The sequence below is a fragment of the Leptosomus discolor genome, chromosome 2 (assembly GCF_034619465.1).
Source record: "Leptosomus discolor isolate bLepDis1 chromosome 2, bLepDis1.hap2, whole genome shotgun sequence".
Taxonomy (NCBI): Eukaryota; Metazoa; Chordata; class Aves; order Leptosomiformes; family Leptosomidae; genus Leptosomus; species Leptosomus discolor.
Window position 1 is genome coordinate 60,919,451 of NC_141392.1, and position 17,653 is coordinate 60,937,103.

Here is a 17,653-nt window from a genome sequence, read left to right on the forward strand (position 1 = left end):
GTATGGACATCACCACAATGTGTACTTCTCATGAGTACTAAATCTGGGCTTAATCTAAGACCAATAGCAGCATTGGCTTTGAGAGGGCAGACATACCTGAGCAAAGGCTATCTTTCCAGAAGAGGCTTCCTTAAGATTTATTCAGCTATTTCTGGTGTGGTGCTTGAACCTTATCAGACTGATTTCTCATCATAAGGGGCATTAGATTCTTCCTGAACTACAGAGATATTATTGCTAGGCTGGTCTCCAAGCATGAAAATACTGGAGTTGCTGCCTTGAAGAACAATAGCAGACCTTCAGCTTAAAGCTGGATGATCAAAAATATTAGTTTTAATTGACAGGTGCACAAATAGCCATGGTGGTGTGTTCCATCTACTCCAATGGCCTGTCTCCATCACTGGTCAGGGTGATATAGCCTGGGGGAGGAGCAAGAAATCATGTGGAAAGTGTTAAGAAGGTGCAGAGCAGGCCTTGACCATTACCCTTTCCCTTCCCCTTCTTTCCCTTTCAAGTTTCCCTTTCTCTTATTTCTTTTGCCCTTCCCCTTTCTGTAGCACTGCAGCAAATGACTGTCTGGAGGACAGCAGTGCCATGACAGGGCCAGGCGATCTGAAAATTAAATGGATGGAGTAACCAAGGACCAGCTAAGTGGAGGGTGAAGGGGAAAGCCTCCTTAGCATAGCAGCAGCTGGAGCACTGGGCATGAAATGGCCGCTCCACAGACTGGTTTATATGATCGGTTTCTCTGGCATTAACTTCTAAGCCCTTTGCTTAATTTGCTGACCCATATATGGTTTTACATCTTTATATATAGTAAATGCACAACAACTTTTTATAATGGCTCCATGAATGACACACTGCTGCCCTGTAACTCGGCAGCTATCCCTGTGGTTACATGGATGTGTCTGATTATAGATCAGCCTTTCAAAAGTAATAAAATGAGGTGGCACTTTATGTAACTCAATGGGTTACAGTAGGAAGCTGTTAACAGTAGAGGATTAAAATAAAACTGTTCTTGATATTTAAAAAGCGATGAAACAAGGGGAAAAATAAATCCACCCCCAAACGCTGCAAATCACTCCTTAAAAGTTTGGCTCTGCCAAGATCCTCCTTGGAAAAAAAACCCTGGGCTCCTTTCCTCAGAGGGTCCTCCCACACTGTTCAAGGCATAAAGCTCAAGGGTAGTGTTCAGTGTCCACAGACACACTCAGCATCCTCATTAATAAATGCCACTTACCACATGGGATTTTTTGCTTGTTTTCTAAAAAATATTACCGCTAAATCTTCATATTCTGTGCATTTTCTGCAATGACACTTAAATACAGGGGAGCAGATCTGACACATTTCAGCATGTTTCTGTGTTCGTTAAAGGTAAAACATTTAAACTAGACTGTTAGTTTATACTAGCGTGTATTAATCAAGTGATTGGCTGACTAAAATATTTCAACAGAGATCAGTTAAAGTATGATTACAAGTTGAATCAAGTTATTGATGATGGAAAGAAACATACGAATACAACTAACTCCGGAGTTTTAGATTATTCATTTGTATTACTTCCAAAAGAGCATCCAAACAAGTCTGTTGCCTTGATTTTCCTTTCATTTCTACGACGTGACTGCTACCACAAATAAATGAACTTGCATAATGTTCAGATCATTCGCTGGATGTGGTATTGAGTAAATCACAAAAGGGAAAAGCATATTCTGCAAAATGCGTTCCTCTGATGAGATGGAGTTAGTCTTGCACATTTAATTCCAACATTTTGGCTAGGCATGTACCTGTCTCACATACTTAATAAATACAAGATTATTTTCCAGAATTCCACTGAGTAATTTTTGCCGTTAAACACTTTAAAGAAAAAAAATAATCAATCATTCACTATTAAAATACTTTAATTATTTAGAACTCTAACATCAAGAATGTTTACTTGAAAATGCTTCTTTGCGCTTTAGTCCATCTTCAAACCTGGTACACTATATTCCACTGACTAGTATGACAAATTACACAGACACATTTCCTCATACTTGTAAAAGATAGAACTACAGTAAATTGTTTCACAAGATGTTTGGCAAAAACATATGTAAGAAATTATTCTTTCCCTCTTCTTCTATGATGAAGCAGAAGCTTAGTTTTTAAAGTAACAAGAACAGTCATTATAGAGCTAAATATATTTGACATTTAACCTCACAAATAAATAAATATATACAAGGGAGGTTACAGCATGTCAACTACAAAGCAGAAGCTTTACATTGCAGAATTGAGAGCATTCAAGAGCATCTAACTGACACAAACAGTTTAAGATTACTACATGGTAGTAAAAAAAGAGGAAAAAATCTTAATTCAGCAAAATATAGGTAGCTGTACATTAAACTGATAGGTTACAGCTCAGCTTCAGTCAGGATACTGTGTTTGCTTTTTATTTATATTTTACTAATCTATTCTGTTTTATTGATTCCTCATTTTTGCAGGAATGTTTGGTTTTCCTTCTCTTCACTTCTGAACACCTTAATCAGGCAGAAATCTCACAGTAAGCTGCTATGTGAACGCTATTATCTACAGTAGTTAAGCAAGTGGGATGATAAAATATAAGTTCAGTAAATGCTCGTACATAATCTCTCCCTAAATTATTTCCCTTATTAAAGATATCTCACAACACTCATCCTTATTAATAATTAACATTTTAAGTGAATCGGGTTGACTTTCATTCATACCACCACGTAAGTATTTGCAGTTATGAGACTGAGGTTTCGTTAAGGTCCATGTAGCAACAGCAGTGTTTCTGGACGGAATACCATCAGGACATCCTCCTCCCACCAGGTGTTTGCAGCCAGGGAAAATATGCCATTTGTGCGGTCACAGCATTAAATGATCTCTGCACGCAAAAGCATGTGCAAAGAGCAAAGAAAGGCACAAATCCACATCCCTAATCACTGAACATTCACCTGCTTGGCAACTAAAAAATATCAGCACAACTTTCTGGTCACCTTCTGAATACAATTAATTAAACATTTGGCTAAAAATATTTTGGGTAAAAAAAAAGTGCCTTTCTCCTCTGAAAACAGTATTTGAAAATACCTTTGATTTTTTGGCCCATGCCTTCAGGACATGTGCAGTTACAATTCCTATAAAACATGTCATGGGGCGAGACATGCTTCGTGAGGAAATATGCACTGTGGGCAGTCACAGCCACAAGCTAATGTGTCACACATTTATAGAGATTAAAACAAGTAAGCATTTTATGCTTTTGTCTGTTCTCTGCACACACACACAACTCAGTGTTGTTATGCACACAGTATAGCAATGCGACATCTGCTAATGTTGCCTGAACACTGTTTAAACCCTGTGCCTCCAATAACCTCAATCAAGTCAACCAGCAGGCGGGCAGGAGAGGGATACTGATAACGTTATGTGCCCAGAAAGATGTTATTTATTCATTTATTACTGGCAAATGTATTCCAGATTATTCTAATGTTGCAATGCCATCTGATGGAGGTGTCTGAACATACAGTATATCTGAAGTACAGAGACTGACAAACGAACCCATGGGTTTACAAAGTATGCATCTTGTATTTAAATACTTAAGTTTTAGCACCGTTCATTGTTCTTAGATTGTCTGTGGTACACATTGTGGTTTCCGTTGTCATATTTACTGTGTGCATTATTATAAAAATATGTGTGGAGAGAGATCTAGGTACATATTTATATATCTATTTATAGTTGAATGTCTTCTGTTTTGTTTAGTGAAAAAGAACATTTAACATAGAATTGCAGTGGGAGATGCTGCACTTCATACACACCAATCAATAAATGTTGAAACATGACTTTGTGTAAACTTTGGATTTACCTGTGTACTTGTTCTGCCCAGATGCAAACGGTACGTAAGATTGTCTGTTTCCATACATATCATTTCGCTTAAAATCCACAAGAGTTACTAGCAACCTGCATACCCTTCTCAGCCAGCACATCTTTGTAATAAGCGTGTTTCTATGTACATGGATACAAAATAGCCTGAATTTACAGCACATGCTGTTTTGGTAAGGAAGATTTGCATGATTAGGTCTCTTTAGTCAAAAATGTTTTAAGATAACCCTTTAACACCAGTGTTAGGGTTTTATTCACTTATGAATAAAGAACAGACAGCACTAGACAGTCAAGAAGCAAGAATCTAACAAGTGTCTTAGGGAAAATCCATATTTTTCAGAAGAAAAAGACCGTCGGCAAACTGTTCAATAAGACCTTGCCTGTACTGCGTGACATGTCTGCTATTTTCTCCATCAGTCAAGACTTGCTTCTGTTTGGACTATGCAATTTAGAGTTAGGCTTGTGGCTCTTCAGTTTTAAAAAATATTTACACAGGATTACAATTAGCTGTCCAGGCATCGTGCTGGCTGGCACACATTTAAAAACAGCTCAATACCATGGTGGAAAATTGTCTTTTTCCACAACAGTAAAAAGGTAGAGAAATCGGTCCTCAAGTGGAAGATATTAGCAGGAGAACATTATAAACTGGGAAAAAAAAACTAAACAGGTTACACTCTATGACATCCGGTATTCTCAACTCCAGGCAGACTTTTTCTTTTTGTCTTCCTTTAGTTTAAAAAATTCAGAGGCCCAGTTAGAACTTTGTGCTGTGACTAAATGTGTCAGACATGATGATATTTTTATAGAAGTTGTCGGAGTGAGGATTGCAGTATCCCTTGACCTTGTCAATAACCTGGTGGACAGGGATGATTGATGTCTGTTCTCCATCCTCTTGGGCGAATTTTGAAGACGGCTTGTCAAGAAAAACATTCTCTAGGAAGAGGAAAAAGCAACAAGAAGAAGTTAGGCCTTCTTAAGCAAACTCAGAGTTTAAGAGGTGTGTCACTCCCACACAGATACGCCTTCAATTGCCACTATTGTTGAATGAAATTACTGCCCTAAAAGCCAGCAAAGGACTTTTTGGCTTGGCATTGCTTCTTCTAAACTCTTTTGAGACACCTGGTTTTGTGGGCAGACCTCTCAGGTCTCTCTTGAAATTATAGCCCTATTCTTTTGCCTAAAGTATAACTGACTCCCTCCCACAACCTTTTAATATATTTATTTACCGTTGTTGCTTTGCATGTCACAAACCAAAAACATTTCGATAGCACTGGAATAAGGGTAACCTCCATAACATCTGGTAAATAACACCTCCACATAATAAAGCAGTGGAAAATGACAGTAAACAGACCTAATTATTTGAACAGCAGAGGTTTTAAGCTATGCACAGAAATACTGTATCTGTGCAGAATGTAGCAGAAGATGACTTGCATTTCAAAGATGTTAACCAGAGGTGAAACTAGCCTGGACTTTGTGCTTGCCTAGCATCATTTTATTTTTATCATGATGTGGAGGGTACGGGCCAAACAACTATGGGGAGGAAAAGATGCAGAAAACTGGCATCCCTCCAGAGTTCATGTGCTATAAACCAAGGGTGGAGCTGAAGAGAAAAAGGAGCAAGGCAATTCCCAGCTAGGCTGGGAAAGTCTGCTTCAGCAGCTAACACTATTGCTGTTCAGAGAATGGTCAGCAGGTAGAGCTCATGTAGTGAGCAATGAGAAGGAGAGAGCCTGTATCTCATTTTCCCAAGTACACTGTCGTAACGAGCTTTCTTATCTCTTCCACTGTAATGAATAAAGCCAGAATGAATTCTCTAAACCTAGGAAAGGTTTGGACCATTGCAAGCCGAGAGCAAGATGGAGCATCTTGTGAAGCAATGTTTTTTACAAGTGACATTTCTGATAGCTGTTTACAAGACCTTGATGAAATCACCTTCAAAAATTCCTTGGTAAAGGATCATTTAAGAATTTAGCATATTACTTAAACTATGATTTCATAACCTTTTTCTTATAGAAATAAGCTAAAAATAAACAGAAAAGTAACCCACCCCTGCAGAAGTCATGATATCAAGCCATAAAAGGGTATAAAGTGTTGCAAAGGAGAAATGGATTGCAGAGTGGGAAACCAAAACAATTTCACTCATGAGAAAAGAAACAGGCATGTTCAGGCATATCAGGATGATTTTTTTCAAAGCACGCAAGAATGTCCATGAATTGCAGCAAATAACTCCATGTCCAATAGCAAACTGCTGAGTACTGTGTGCCTTTCAAATGTATGCATTTACCAGCCAACGGTACTACATTTTAAAGTTTTTCTACATATTGAATGTCTTATTACAAAGATGAAAAGTTAATTCTCAGTCTTTAGGGAAAGACTTTATTTTTCAAAATTCCTTGCAAATATGTACACTTCTTTTCACAAGGCATCAGTACATTGTTAAACACCAGCTATTTCCTCACGAAATTTGCATGCACAGGAATTATGTAAGGTCTTTGAAACCAGTGGGGCCCTCCTTTTTTTTAGCTCAATGTGCTTCACACCTAAGTACAGGGTTAAAATCCTGTATCACTCGAGTAAATGGGAGCTGAACCACCAAATTCTCTGCAGAAATAATTTTAACTTCTAATTCATACGAGTATTATATATGGTATTCAAGTACTATCTACAACGAGCCTGTTTCAGACTCGTAGACTGCAGGGCCACAAGATGCCAAAGTGATTTCTTTTGTCCACTCAGTAGGGTCCACCCAATATTTGTGTCCCAATCGGTGCATTCTGCAGTCAACCAGCAGTTCACAGCACGGCCTTCAGGCATATATGGTTTGTCATTCAGAGTTATTTTGGGTGTGACCGGATATGAAAAAACAATAGCTAGAAGACTAATTCCATAATGGCCACAGAGTAAATAGAAATACAGTATCTTAAAATCCCTGTAATAACTTTTGAAAATACTAAAATACTTTTTAGGACTCAATCAGATTGGTTTTGCTTTTTAATGTATGCTTTATATGGCAGTTTCAACTTAATCTCCTTTCCCCAGACTACTGTGCACAGGCATTACTGTCAGGACATGGTCTGTTTTCTAAAATGGTACCTTCCAAATGCTTCATGCCTCATGCAGAGAGCGGACACCCAGAGTTTGAAGCACACTTATCCTTTGATTCAGCATCAATGGCGCAAGATGTAATAGTGAGAAACAAGCAGCGTTTCTGATTAGCAAAGTCCTTTGTGTCAATGAGGACATCATGCAAGTGGCATCCCTCCACCCTGTTCAAACCATGCATTCAACAAAAGCAATTCTCACTTTACCTGTAATGCTCCACCACTGATGAGGAAAGGGCCTTAGAAGACATTATCTATACCACAAACACATGAATGCTTGTGTCAATTCCAGGGAGCACATTATAACCATATTAACAAGAGTTGTAGTATTGTTAAGACAATGTAGTTATTACATCATTTGCTTGCAATTTATATAAGTCATCAAACTGAGAAGTTTAGCTGCATTAAAAATCAGAATCTTGATTTTATTTTCCATTATTTTAACATTAGCAAAAATTTTTTTGGAGTATCACAGTTAAATGTGTATTTTCAGAGGTCAAAGCAAAATGTGTTAAAATTTTAAAAATGTAGAGAAAACTGTGGTATTCCTTAATGTCCAATAAACCATCACATTACAAATTTAGCAAATAATTTATGCATGGGATTAAGTCCACTACTTTTGAAGAAAGTACATGAGCATGTTCTTAACAGCAAGTTTCTTTTAAATGGCTTCTTATCTGGAATTGTTTTACTGTCTTGCTTCAAGAACGCATTGCAAAAACTCCAGCACTAAGTTTCTTTAATTGTCGGACTGATAAAAAACCCTGAGTCTGACAAAACATTTAAGCATATTTTTATCATTAATCCCAATACCAAGTGTCTAAAGGTTGATCTGCCATGAGTACAAATGGGAATTCTATGTCTGCAGAATGAAGAATGCTCTGCAGCGGAAACGTCATGATGCTCTCCTCCACTACCATCAAATCACTAGCACTGTGATTGGTGGCTATCACAGACGTTGTTCATGCAAGACTGTTGACAGAAGTGTTCCTTCATAGGACAGCAAGCTGAAGACAGCTTGCTCAGGGCAGCTGGGTGCATGACACATCCAACCTGAGATGGCAGCAGGGACAGGCACCCTGGTGAGGCAGGCGCCAGCTGTGTGTTCCCAGTGTGGCTGTGAATGGCAGTCCTGAGAGCAGGCTCAGCTACACTGGGGAATTTCTAAGATACTGCTCATTTTTGCTGTATTCAAAGCAAATGTAGTTCATGCACATTCTTGATAACCAAAAAAAGATTTACACTCTTAAAATACCTGATGCACAACCCCTCATGCTAATAGATGCACTGGATATTCGTTAACAAGAAAATAACAATGTAATTTTTAAAAAACGGGATTTCTAGGCAAAAATTTTGTGCCTAACTGAACGAAGTAATGATCATCAATAAAAACAGGAAGGTATTTCCTTGGAACTATGCCACATATCAAGAAACAAGACTGTACCATCATAAATGAGACCTTGGGGCTTCTGAAAATAATTTATTCTTAGGAAACAATAGACATTTCCTTCTGGTAAAATCATCTATTTCATATCTAAAACATTGCTTCTAGCAAATATTTTAAAGCAAGAAAATAAATCTTTGGGTTAAACGTTTGCAGACTTTATTTCTGCTACAGTTTAGAAGAGAATTCTGCAATAACGTTACGTGACTTTATACAGTATAAAAACATGAGTTCAGAAAAACCCAGTAACAAAAAAATCTGAACTATGTAAGTGATTTTCTGAAATATTATCTCAGACATAAGCAAACACACTTGCAAATCACTCCATCCCCTCTCTTTTTGTGCTCCTTTAAAGTGTTCTTAAAATGAGCATATTTTTATGGCATGAGTGGAATACAGATGATCCCTTTTATTATATACACCACTGACATCTAAATAAATAAGCGGTAGATATGGCATGCTATTTGTAGAAGAGAAAGACAATACATAGTCTGGGAACACAGTATCCATTTCCAAGTAGCCTCCATTTGTCATTTTACCCATAAATATGTTACAGTTAAATGGAAGCAGTTTGAACAACTGAATCAGCTGTGGACTTGGATTCAGAAGACTTGATTCCTATTTCCAGCTGTGCTGCTAGCTGTCATGTTACCTTGGCTGATAAAAGTAATTTCTCTGTGCTTTGGCTACTCTGTCATTACAATGGGATAATAAGACTCACCTTCTTTTAGCCAAAAAGGTGAAAGTGCTATAGAAAAAGCAGGATTTGCTTTTGTCACGTCTACTTTGTTTAGTATGGGAACATTCTGAGATCAGAACTATATATTGGATATATTGTATATTAGGTTAAGATACCTACTAAACAGTAACATATATTTTAAAAATACTGAAACTATATAAATTAGTGACATTTTCTCATGTTGACCTTTGGGTAGAAATCCTTACGGTACCTTTAACATGAAACTACATATTTACAGATGCAGTGTTACAGTGCAAGAACTCACCTGTATGGCTGTTTCGTTTGCAATACGTATTTGTTGTAGATTTTGATTTGGATGTTAAGTAGGTTGAATTTGAGCCGATTGAACTTGAGGATAAGGATTTCCCAAGATTATCAGAACTCTTCTTTATAATATTGGTTGCTGTTTTGCTCCAATCTAAAAATGATTGAAAAGTTTTATATAAATAATTACTATAGGTACTAAATGCCAAATTTATTCCGTTATGAACGTTTCAGGTATCAGATGCATTTCTTAATATTGCTTATAGGAAACAGCCTATCCTTTTCCTGTCAGGTAACCTCTTTAAGAAACACAAGAATTGTTCCAATTTGACTTATTTTCTTGTTTACCACAGTAGATAAAGTCAGTGACTCTAACGCTCTAACAATCATTTTGCTGGATGGCAGAACTGTAAGATCCTTGCCAGAATGCAGGAGAGCAGTGAAGATCTGTAGCAGTAGAGGGATGCCAAAGTTTCATCACCTCAAGACAGAAATCCAAACGGGTGGCTAGCAAAGGGAGGGATAGCAGCATTTATAGAGGTCTTATTGTTTGGGGGCTTGATCTGCTGAGTAGATACTACATACTAGTGGAATTTCCACTTGTTAGAGGGTTTACACGTTGATGCACTATTAATAACAATGAATAATAATGGCTATTCAGTAGTTCACATTTTCGGAGTTTTGTCTGAACTATTAACACAATAGGTTCTTATACTGGAACAACTTCCAAAATTAAATTAAATAACTAATACCAACAAACTTATTGAGGAAAACTGACACTGAAAAACTCATCACAAGTGTCCCAATACCAGTAGAATAAATGTATCTAACTACTTTTGTATCAAATACTTGCAGATAGGTACAGGTAGTTTCACACTTCAGTCTTGCCATTATTCACTGTATTGCAATGCAATTCACAAAACGGAAGAGATATCCAAACCAAAGACACATGGGCCACTTTAGCCTTGATTTAAATCAAGACAAGGATTTTATCCTAAATCATTGCTATAGGGTATAGATCACTAGTTCTCTGATCTAGCTATGGCAGTGTTGCAAGGCTTTGGCTTGTTTTTCTTTGCTTTATCATAGCATGCCCTAAAGTACACTTCAATTGGATAGGTAAGCAAGTTCGCATTTGGCTCATATTTCACTGTTCTGCCAGCAAACTGCGTCAGATTCATGGAAAATAAAATCAGCTGGTGGTGATGGACTGGTTAACGCTAGGCATAATGACAGCACATTAACCATACCACTGAAGTACTCAAACCCTTCAGGTTCTTATTTCTATCATACCCACAAGCTGCCCAACAGCAGCATAAAAATCTGGAAATAATTTGATCCATCTGTGTTTTCCAGTTCAGGAGTTACAGCATGAACCACATGGAAACTGAACATATGAAACAATCTGGAGGCCTGATCTGAATGAATACGTTTTTCCTAATTTGTATTAACTCTTTGAAATCACGAATCAGGTTTTCTTACTACAAAGTGAAAGCATAAATGTTTTATAGTGTACAATGAGAAAGTATTCTCTAAACAAAACAGAGCAAAGACAAAGCAAAAGTTTTGATGGCAAAGCAGTTACTTAAAACCTTGAAACAAACCTTGGATGCCAAGAGAGAAAGGATGCTAGAGTATCTCACTGTCCGAGATAGACTGGCTTACCTTACTAGGCAATGAGTTCATGCCACCTTACATCAACTGTAGATTTTAACCCTGGTCATTGAGCAAGAACCGTATAAGCAAGAATCATACGGTCCAAAATAGTTACATCACAAAGCAACCCAAAATCCAGTTGCCTAATGAGGAGTCTAATGCCATCTGAGATGGCCAAAGGTGCAGGAGACTATAAACACAGTGTCCCAAGCGTTGCACTTCAAAGTGTCCAAACCAACTGCTCTCCTTTCTCTCTGAGAGTCACAGATAAAGACCAACTTCAATTCCGGAACCTAACCAGACTTCTGCTAAAGGGATTTCCTATGTTTCTGAGTCGCTAATGGTCTCTCTGAATTATATGGTGAAGAACAGACCAGTCTGAAAAGGCAAAGACAAAGGCAAAAGACTGCGGAGTATTTCATTCTGCCTTTTAAGAATTGCTCCTACATCAACCTCACAGTCCACACAATTCAGTCAACTTACTTTAATGTAGGAGAAAAGGAATAAGATAGGGTTTTGAATGACAGAGTTCCAATCTTTGGATCTTTATTTAATTTTTTTTTTTTTTTTTTTTTTTTTTTTTCCCCAGGGTCCAGAGGGCCTTCCAAAACTATTCTCAAAGCACTACAAAATTTACCAGCTGCCTTCAGTGGAAAACTGAAATAGAAGACTTGAGAATTTTTATGAAGTGATATCTGAAAAGTCCCTTGGCAATTGTTAGTACTCAAGTGAAGAGACAGCCTATGATTAATCTATTTTTCTGCAACTCTGACTTACATCGTATTGTATTAAAAATAACATAGCAAGCTGTTCACCTGGACTTTTATGGACTACTGCAGCATCTAAGGAGGGGAGCTGTGAATTTCTTTTACCTGAATTGTCTGCCAGTCGGAATCTGCCACAGCAGAGATGTCTCCTCCATTGTTTCTGCACATTTTCTTTCATAGCACAATGGAATACAAATATAAATAAACCTGCGACAAAAGCAAATAAACAGCAAATGAAGCATCTGTTTTTAAACAAACAGATTAACTAAAATCTGCTACGAAGCACAAGTAAAAGAAAATCATCTTAAAGTTTTCCTATTGCCATCTATGCCTCATTTAAGAGACATGGAAATTAATTAAAGCTTTCTCATTCTCTAGCTGCTGTATAAGTGTCTGGGATATCAGAAGAGAGAGAATAAGACCGCTTTTATTGACACCACTGATTTAGATCCAGCTCAGTGCGGATCTTTTAATTATTCTTTCTGGCTTAAAGTAAAGTAAGTAAAAGGTTTTGTCTTTGAACTAAATTAATATTTTGCATCCAACAGGACTGCAAGAGCCAGATTGCAAAGTCATCACAGACACTATTATATTAGCAAGAAGATATTTTATCTCCTCCTGTTCCATATCTACAGAACTTGGGCTGTATTCTTTTAAAATCAGAAGTCTTGTAATTGGCACTACATAGTGCCCTGAAAAAGCTCACTTCGATTTATGTGCATCACATGCATGTACTTGAAATTATTATGAAAACACTAAGAATATGTTTACAAGTACTAATTAGGTGTCCAGCTACTTACTTCTGAAGAAATTACCTGCTTTGTGCATGCAACTGCAATAAATGTGTTTAAGTATGTTTTTATAGAGTTAATTTTTCTCATGCAATTGTATAATCTTTATTTTCAAGACGAAAGACAAGCATCTACCATGTGGTAAAGAAAGTCTTAACTGGGCGTACGGTATGATTTCATCATTCTACAGAGATACTTTGGAGCTAAATATAGCAGCTGGAAATCTCATATGCTCCTGGCTCTTCCCATGCAGGCACTGTCTGTGGAATCTTCCATCGTTCTCTGGCTTGGCCTGTTCTTGTTTTACTTTTATTCTCTGGGAGACAGCCAACCTGAGGCTGAACACCTGATGGCAAAATGTTACTGCCAAATCCCACATGATTATATCTTAAACATGAATAAATGCTACATAATGTGGGCAAACGTGGTTAAGTGCCATCCTCTAAAACCATTCCTTTATGATCATCACAAATATAATGCCTACTACGTTTCAGTGGCTAGAGCACAATGGCAGGGTATAGCTTGGAAAAAAATGCTCTGGAGCATAAAATTATCCTCTCTCCTCCAAAGTGCTGAGGTTTAATTTTGCATTGAATGCACGTCATTGAACTGGACTTATATTTGCCTATAGTCATCAGGCCAGACTGAGATCACTGAGATCAGCTGACTTTAGTTAAAGGCTGTGTCATAAAATAAATTTTTTTGCAAAATTTTTCAAGAGCTGATGGGGAAGAAAAGGAAAAGCACGATTTAAGAAAGGCAAACATACCTTAATGCACCCCATATGCAAGTTCTGTTGCCTTACAGTTACTATGTTTGCATTTAGTAAAATATTTCTCTGTGGGATTTGTTTTAAGTGCAGAGTCATTCCAATGCGATCACTACCACCTCTTAGAGACTGAGATACGTGTTTGTGGCCCAAAGTACCTCTTAGGACTTCAGCACAGCTACAAACTTACTAAATTGATGCTTAATTAAATTGTAGTGAATGTTTGGAACATTCTGAATGGTTAAAAAAGAAAATACCTAAGTCTATAGTAATACAAACCGAATGTACTGCATTAAGTACTTTGCCTTTGCCCTGTCTGGGCTTGGTCTCCAAAATTTTTTTCTCTGTATTTCATTATTCATTAAGTTTACAACGTGCTTTGGTAATGCAGCTTTAGCTTTGTTTCCAAGAGCCAAATCAGACCCTAGGCTTGGCTCTCGCTTGGCTCTGACTTGAAAGTATTTGACTTGCCCAGGCATATATATAAAATGAGCAGCCAAAAAAAAGATGTTCCCAGATTTTTTACTATGAGCGTCAAAGAGCAAAAAATCATTTCCTATGTAGATGAAATAGCAAAGTACATCATCAGTAGTTCCTGCAATTTACTTTTTCACAGTGCACAGAAAACTCCTGATGGTATAGCTTAAAATACTCGTGCAGTTTTCAAAAACTTGAGAGAGAAAATAAACATATTTACTGAGGTCTCGATAATTAAGCTCATGCTAATACTGATTAAAGACTTGCCATACTGAACTGCTTTTTGCTGCTAGGAAATGCTTCCTCCAATAAATCCTAACTTTTTTGTTGCTCCATTCCATCCCCTTACTGCTACATTTGTAATGCACCAGTTATATGCGATTTAAAACATCCTCTTCTTTGTTTCTTTAGCTTTGCCTAGCTCTTTCTGACACAGCAATAAGCATTTTCAGATACAGAACTGTTATCTTCCTGGGCTTCATATGCCATGCCTGAGCACATACTATGTCATCACTGCTACCACAATCTGTGAAAAGCTCATCACTTCTTCTTTTTGCATTCACTCCTCAGGTTTTTTGGTTTCATCTTCTGACTTAACTGCATTCCAAATATTTGTTTTCCATTGAACAGTGCTATTACCCCACAGAGACTGAAGCAGTGGTGGTCAACCTTGTGTGCACTCTACACATACAAGCTTAATTGATTGCACTGGAAATTTTGGTTAGAGAGAACTTGTTCAATTTGATCCTTGGCATGCTTTTCAGAGTTTTAATGTTTTTTCATGTTCTTCCCATACTTCTAATCTCTCTAGGCCCTTTTGAATTTCTAACACAGACACACTGTAACAAATACTTCATTATGCTGCTAGGGGAGTATCAGAACCTGTCCTTTGGAAAAAAACTCTTTAGTAAGAACAACACATCCAAACAATTTTTGCCATTTTGTCTAGCATTTTAGGTTGAAACTGAACCAAACCAAAACCCACAACATTATTCTCTTTCCACGAAAGCTCCATAAATCTTTTAGCACAGTAAATACATTTCAACTTTAACAGATAAAATCCACACAGTGTAACACTAAGTACTTTTTTCCATAAAGGGAAGGTATTTTGCTGACCCTGGGAAAATTTATTTTTTATCTCAATATTTGTGTGGCATATCACACGCTCCTCCAATGACATTCTTGGGTTTGGTTTTGTTATTTTTTTTTTCAGGCATTTTTTTTTTTTTTAATATCAATATGTGTATAACACATGTCCCTCCAATGACCTTCTTGGATTTTTCTTTTTGTTATGTTTTCAGTTGTTCTTTGTTAGTGGGTAGGGCAAGCAGAGGTGGAGATTCTTATGTCATTTGGTACCTACGCAAATTTCAGCTCTGAGCTGAAATTCTTTTAAATGTCAGCTATATAATTCTGTAATTTATAACATTTAATTACAATTACAATATTTTTCAGAAGGATGAAGTATTTTGGAAAAGTAAAATATTCAAAACTTCAGCAAAGGAAACAAAAATAATCTGACTATAACAGTCGCTGGATTTTCCTTAAAGAACCAAAGAATACCCCACATCTCTGTGTTATCTCTCCATACTGAAACAGGACTGAATTTCGTTTCATGAGCTTCTCATGCCTTACTAAAACAGTTACGAGCTTTACAGATTCTCTACAGGAATAAATTAAGGAAAGAGGCTTCCTATATTTGTTATAATCAGTGAAAGGAAATGTTGAAGGTCATACAGCATCTATCTCAACAGAGATCACTGCAGACCATTAGCTAGGAATAGCACATATTATAATATTATAATAATTATAATTATATTATAATAGCACTTATAATACAGTGCATTTTATGAAAAGATCTTGAAACATTAATTAATTTAATTAAGATATTCAACCAATATGTAGTTGGTATCATTATTCCACATAAGGGGAAACTAATGATGGTTTAGCATCAAGGAAAAACCTAGAGAGCTTGGATCTGAGTTCCCTAGTCAAATCACTGGACATAATACATCCTCCAAACAGCAACAGCTCAAATATTATTTGTTCACAGAACAGAAATTCAGCTTACCTTGCAATGAATTGAAAATTGAGAAGAGGTACAGGAAAGCAAGAGTTAAGGGACCCCAAGCAAAAAAGGCAAAGCCCCACGTCATGCCCAGGAGGAAGGTGAGGCTGACTACACTACGGAGGTTCCTCAGGATCTCTTCCTTCAGGCTCCGATTAGTTCTTTTCCCATTCCTCCCACAGATCTGCACCATCACCACAATAAACATGGCAACATTCATCAGAAACATGATTCCAAAGTAGCCAGCACAAGTCACATAAAAGACAACTTCATTCCTGATCCAGCAGCTGCAAAAAACATGAAAATATGATCATTTTTAGATAATGCAAACTATCCTCCAATTATTTCTTTGACAAGGAAAATCATGGCTGATACTACTGATGCAGAGCTATACTTTAAAATGAAACCTTTGTCCACTTTCTGTTTGTAAACAGGATGAAGCCCAGTGGCATTTTAAGTGACTACAATCCCTAGTATTATCATGTCAGAAATCTGAGGGTTGTACCGCATTTTAGTTAAAACTAATTAAAAAGGCAATCTGACCTCAGATACAAGCTGTGGGAACTTCAATCCCATCATCAAAAGTTTAGAGTCAGTATGAGTAGCTTCACCACGTTCATCTGTGTGAAGTTTTAGTAAAAGAATGGGCAAACTTGGATCTTTGGTGTCAAAATCTCAAGTTTCTGCCACTTGAGCTAAAGGAGAACTCATATATCTCTGGAGAAGAAGCAGGACGGGTAGTCCTTTGAGGTAGCCATTTGACAGTCAGCCATGTGAGCAATCTAGCTCATTCCTCTAGCAGCAAATGGCTGGAATGCTTAGCATGATGCTATAATAAAAATACAGAATGACATTTTTATTTATCACAATGAAGCTTTGCCAGGCAAGGAACAGCAAACAAGGTAACAGTCATATAAAAATTTTGACATTTGGAGATTATTATTTGGACATCAAGAGAAGAACATAGAAAGATATTGGCTGCATTGGCTATTTTTATACTACTTCCTTCTTTGCTCTTACCTAGAATATATAGCTTTCATTTAAGATAAACCAAAACAGGTATTTTTATTTCATTTCCATGACAAATCTTATGAATTAGTCTTTTGCCAGAGGAATGTTTGTACCTGGCATTGGGTAATGCAGATTTTCCTCCAGTTTTTCTTATTGCTTTCTTTACACTTCAAATGAAAATAATTCAGAAGACTATTTTCCCCACTTTGCTTGTCTAATGCACCTCTGACTTTTCCAAAGCAACCTGACCAATCTAATTTTTTTTTTTTTTTTGCAGACTGTAAATGCTAAATTGTAACAGATTAGAAGAAATACTCACAAGTCATCTCCTCCTTGCCCGTTAGCATCTTTCCCATATAACTCTTTGCCATAAACATGACTTGCATTTGTATTAGCACTTGCAAAAACAATTGCTATCACCAGAGCTGGCAAACCTGTAACACAAGAAAACTTGCAGCTTGTTTTCAAATCTCCTAAACCTTCAAAAACACCACGCAAAGCTGAATTATTGATGTCTCCATCCCTATTTCTTTAGTACAGAGTATCCTGAGGTAGTTCTATGTCAGAAAACTACACCGAGAAGGAGAAGGAAACAATTTTTCAAACAGTGCAAATGTATAAAACTTTCAAAGCACTTAATGGGCATTAATGAATAAGGCTCATAATGTTCTGTAAGGCAGAAAAATGTTATTTTAGCATATGTTA

The 17,653-nt window shown here is 37.0% G+C and overlaps 1 protein-coding gene across 2 annotated transcripts in view; it reads right to left on the minus strand.

Moving 5' to 3' along the window:
- Window positions 1-4,615: 4,615 nt before the first annotated feature.
- Window positions 4,616-17,653, minus strand: part of ADGRG6 (adhesion G protein-coupled receptor G6) — a 115,980-nt gene continuing 102,942 nt past the window's right edge. For both annotated transcript variants that reach the window (XM_086461167.1, XM_086461168.1), the window contains 5 exons: window positions 17,268-17,382; window positions 15,941-16,224; window positions 11,938-12,039; window positions 9,411-9,563; window positions 4,616-4,794 (listed from right to left, as the gene is read on the minus strand). In XM_086461167.1, coding sequence (XP_086317293.1) covers window positions 4,616-4,794; window positions 9,411-9,563; window positions 11,938-12,039; window positions 15,941-16,224; window positions 17,268-17,382 — 833 coding nt within the window. The remainder of the gene's footprint in view (window positions 4,795-9,410; window positions 9,564-11,937; window positions 12,040-15,940; window positions 16,225-17,267; window positions 17,383-17,653) is intronic.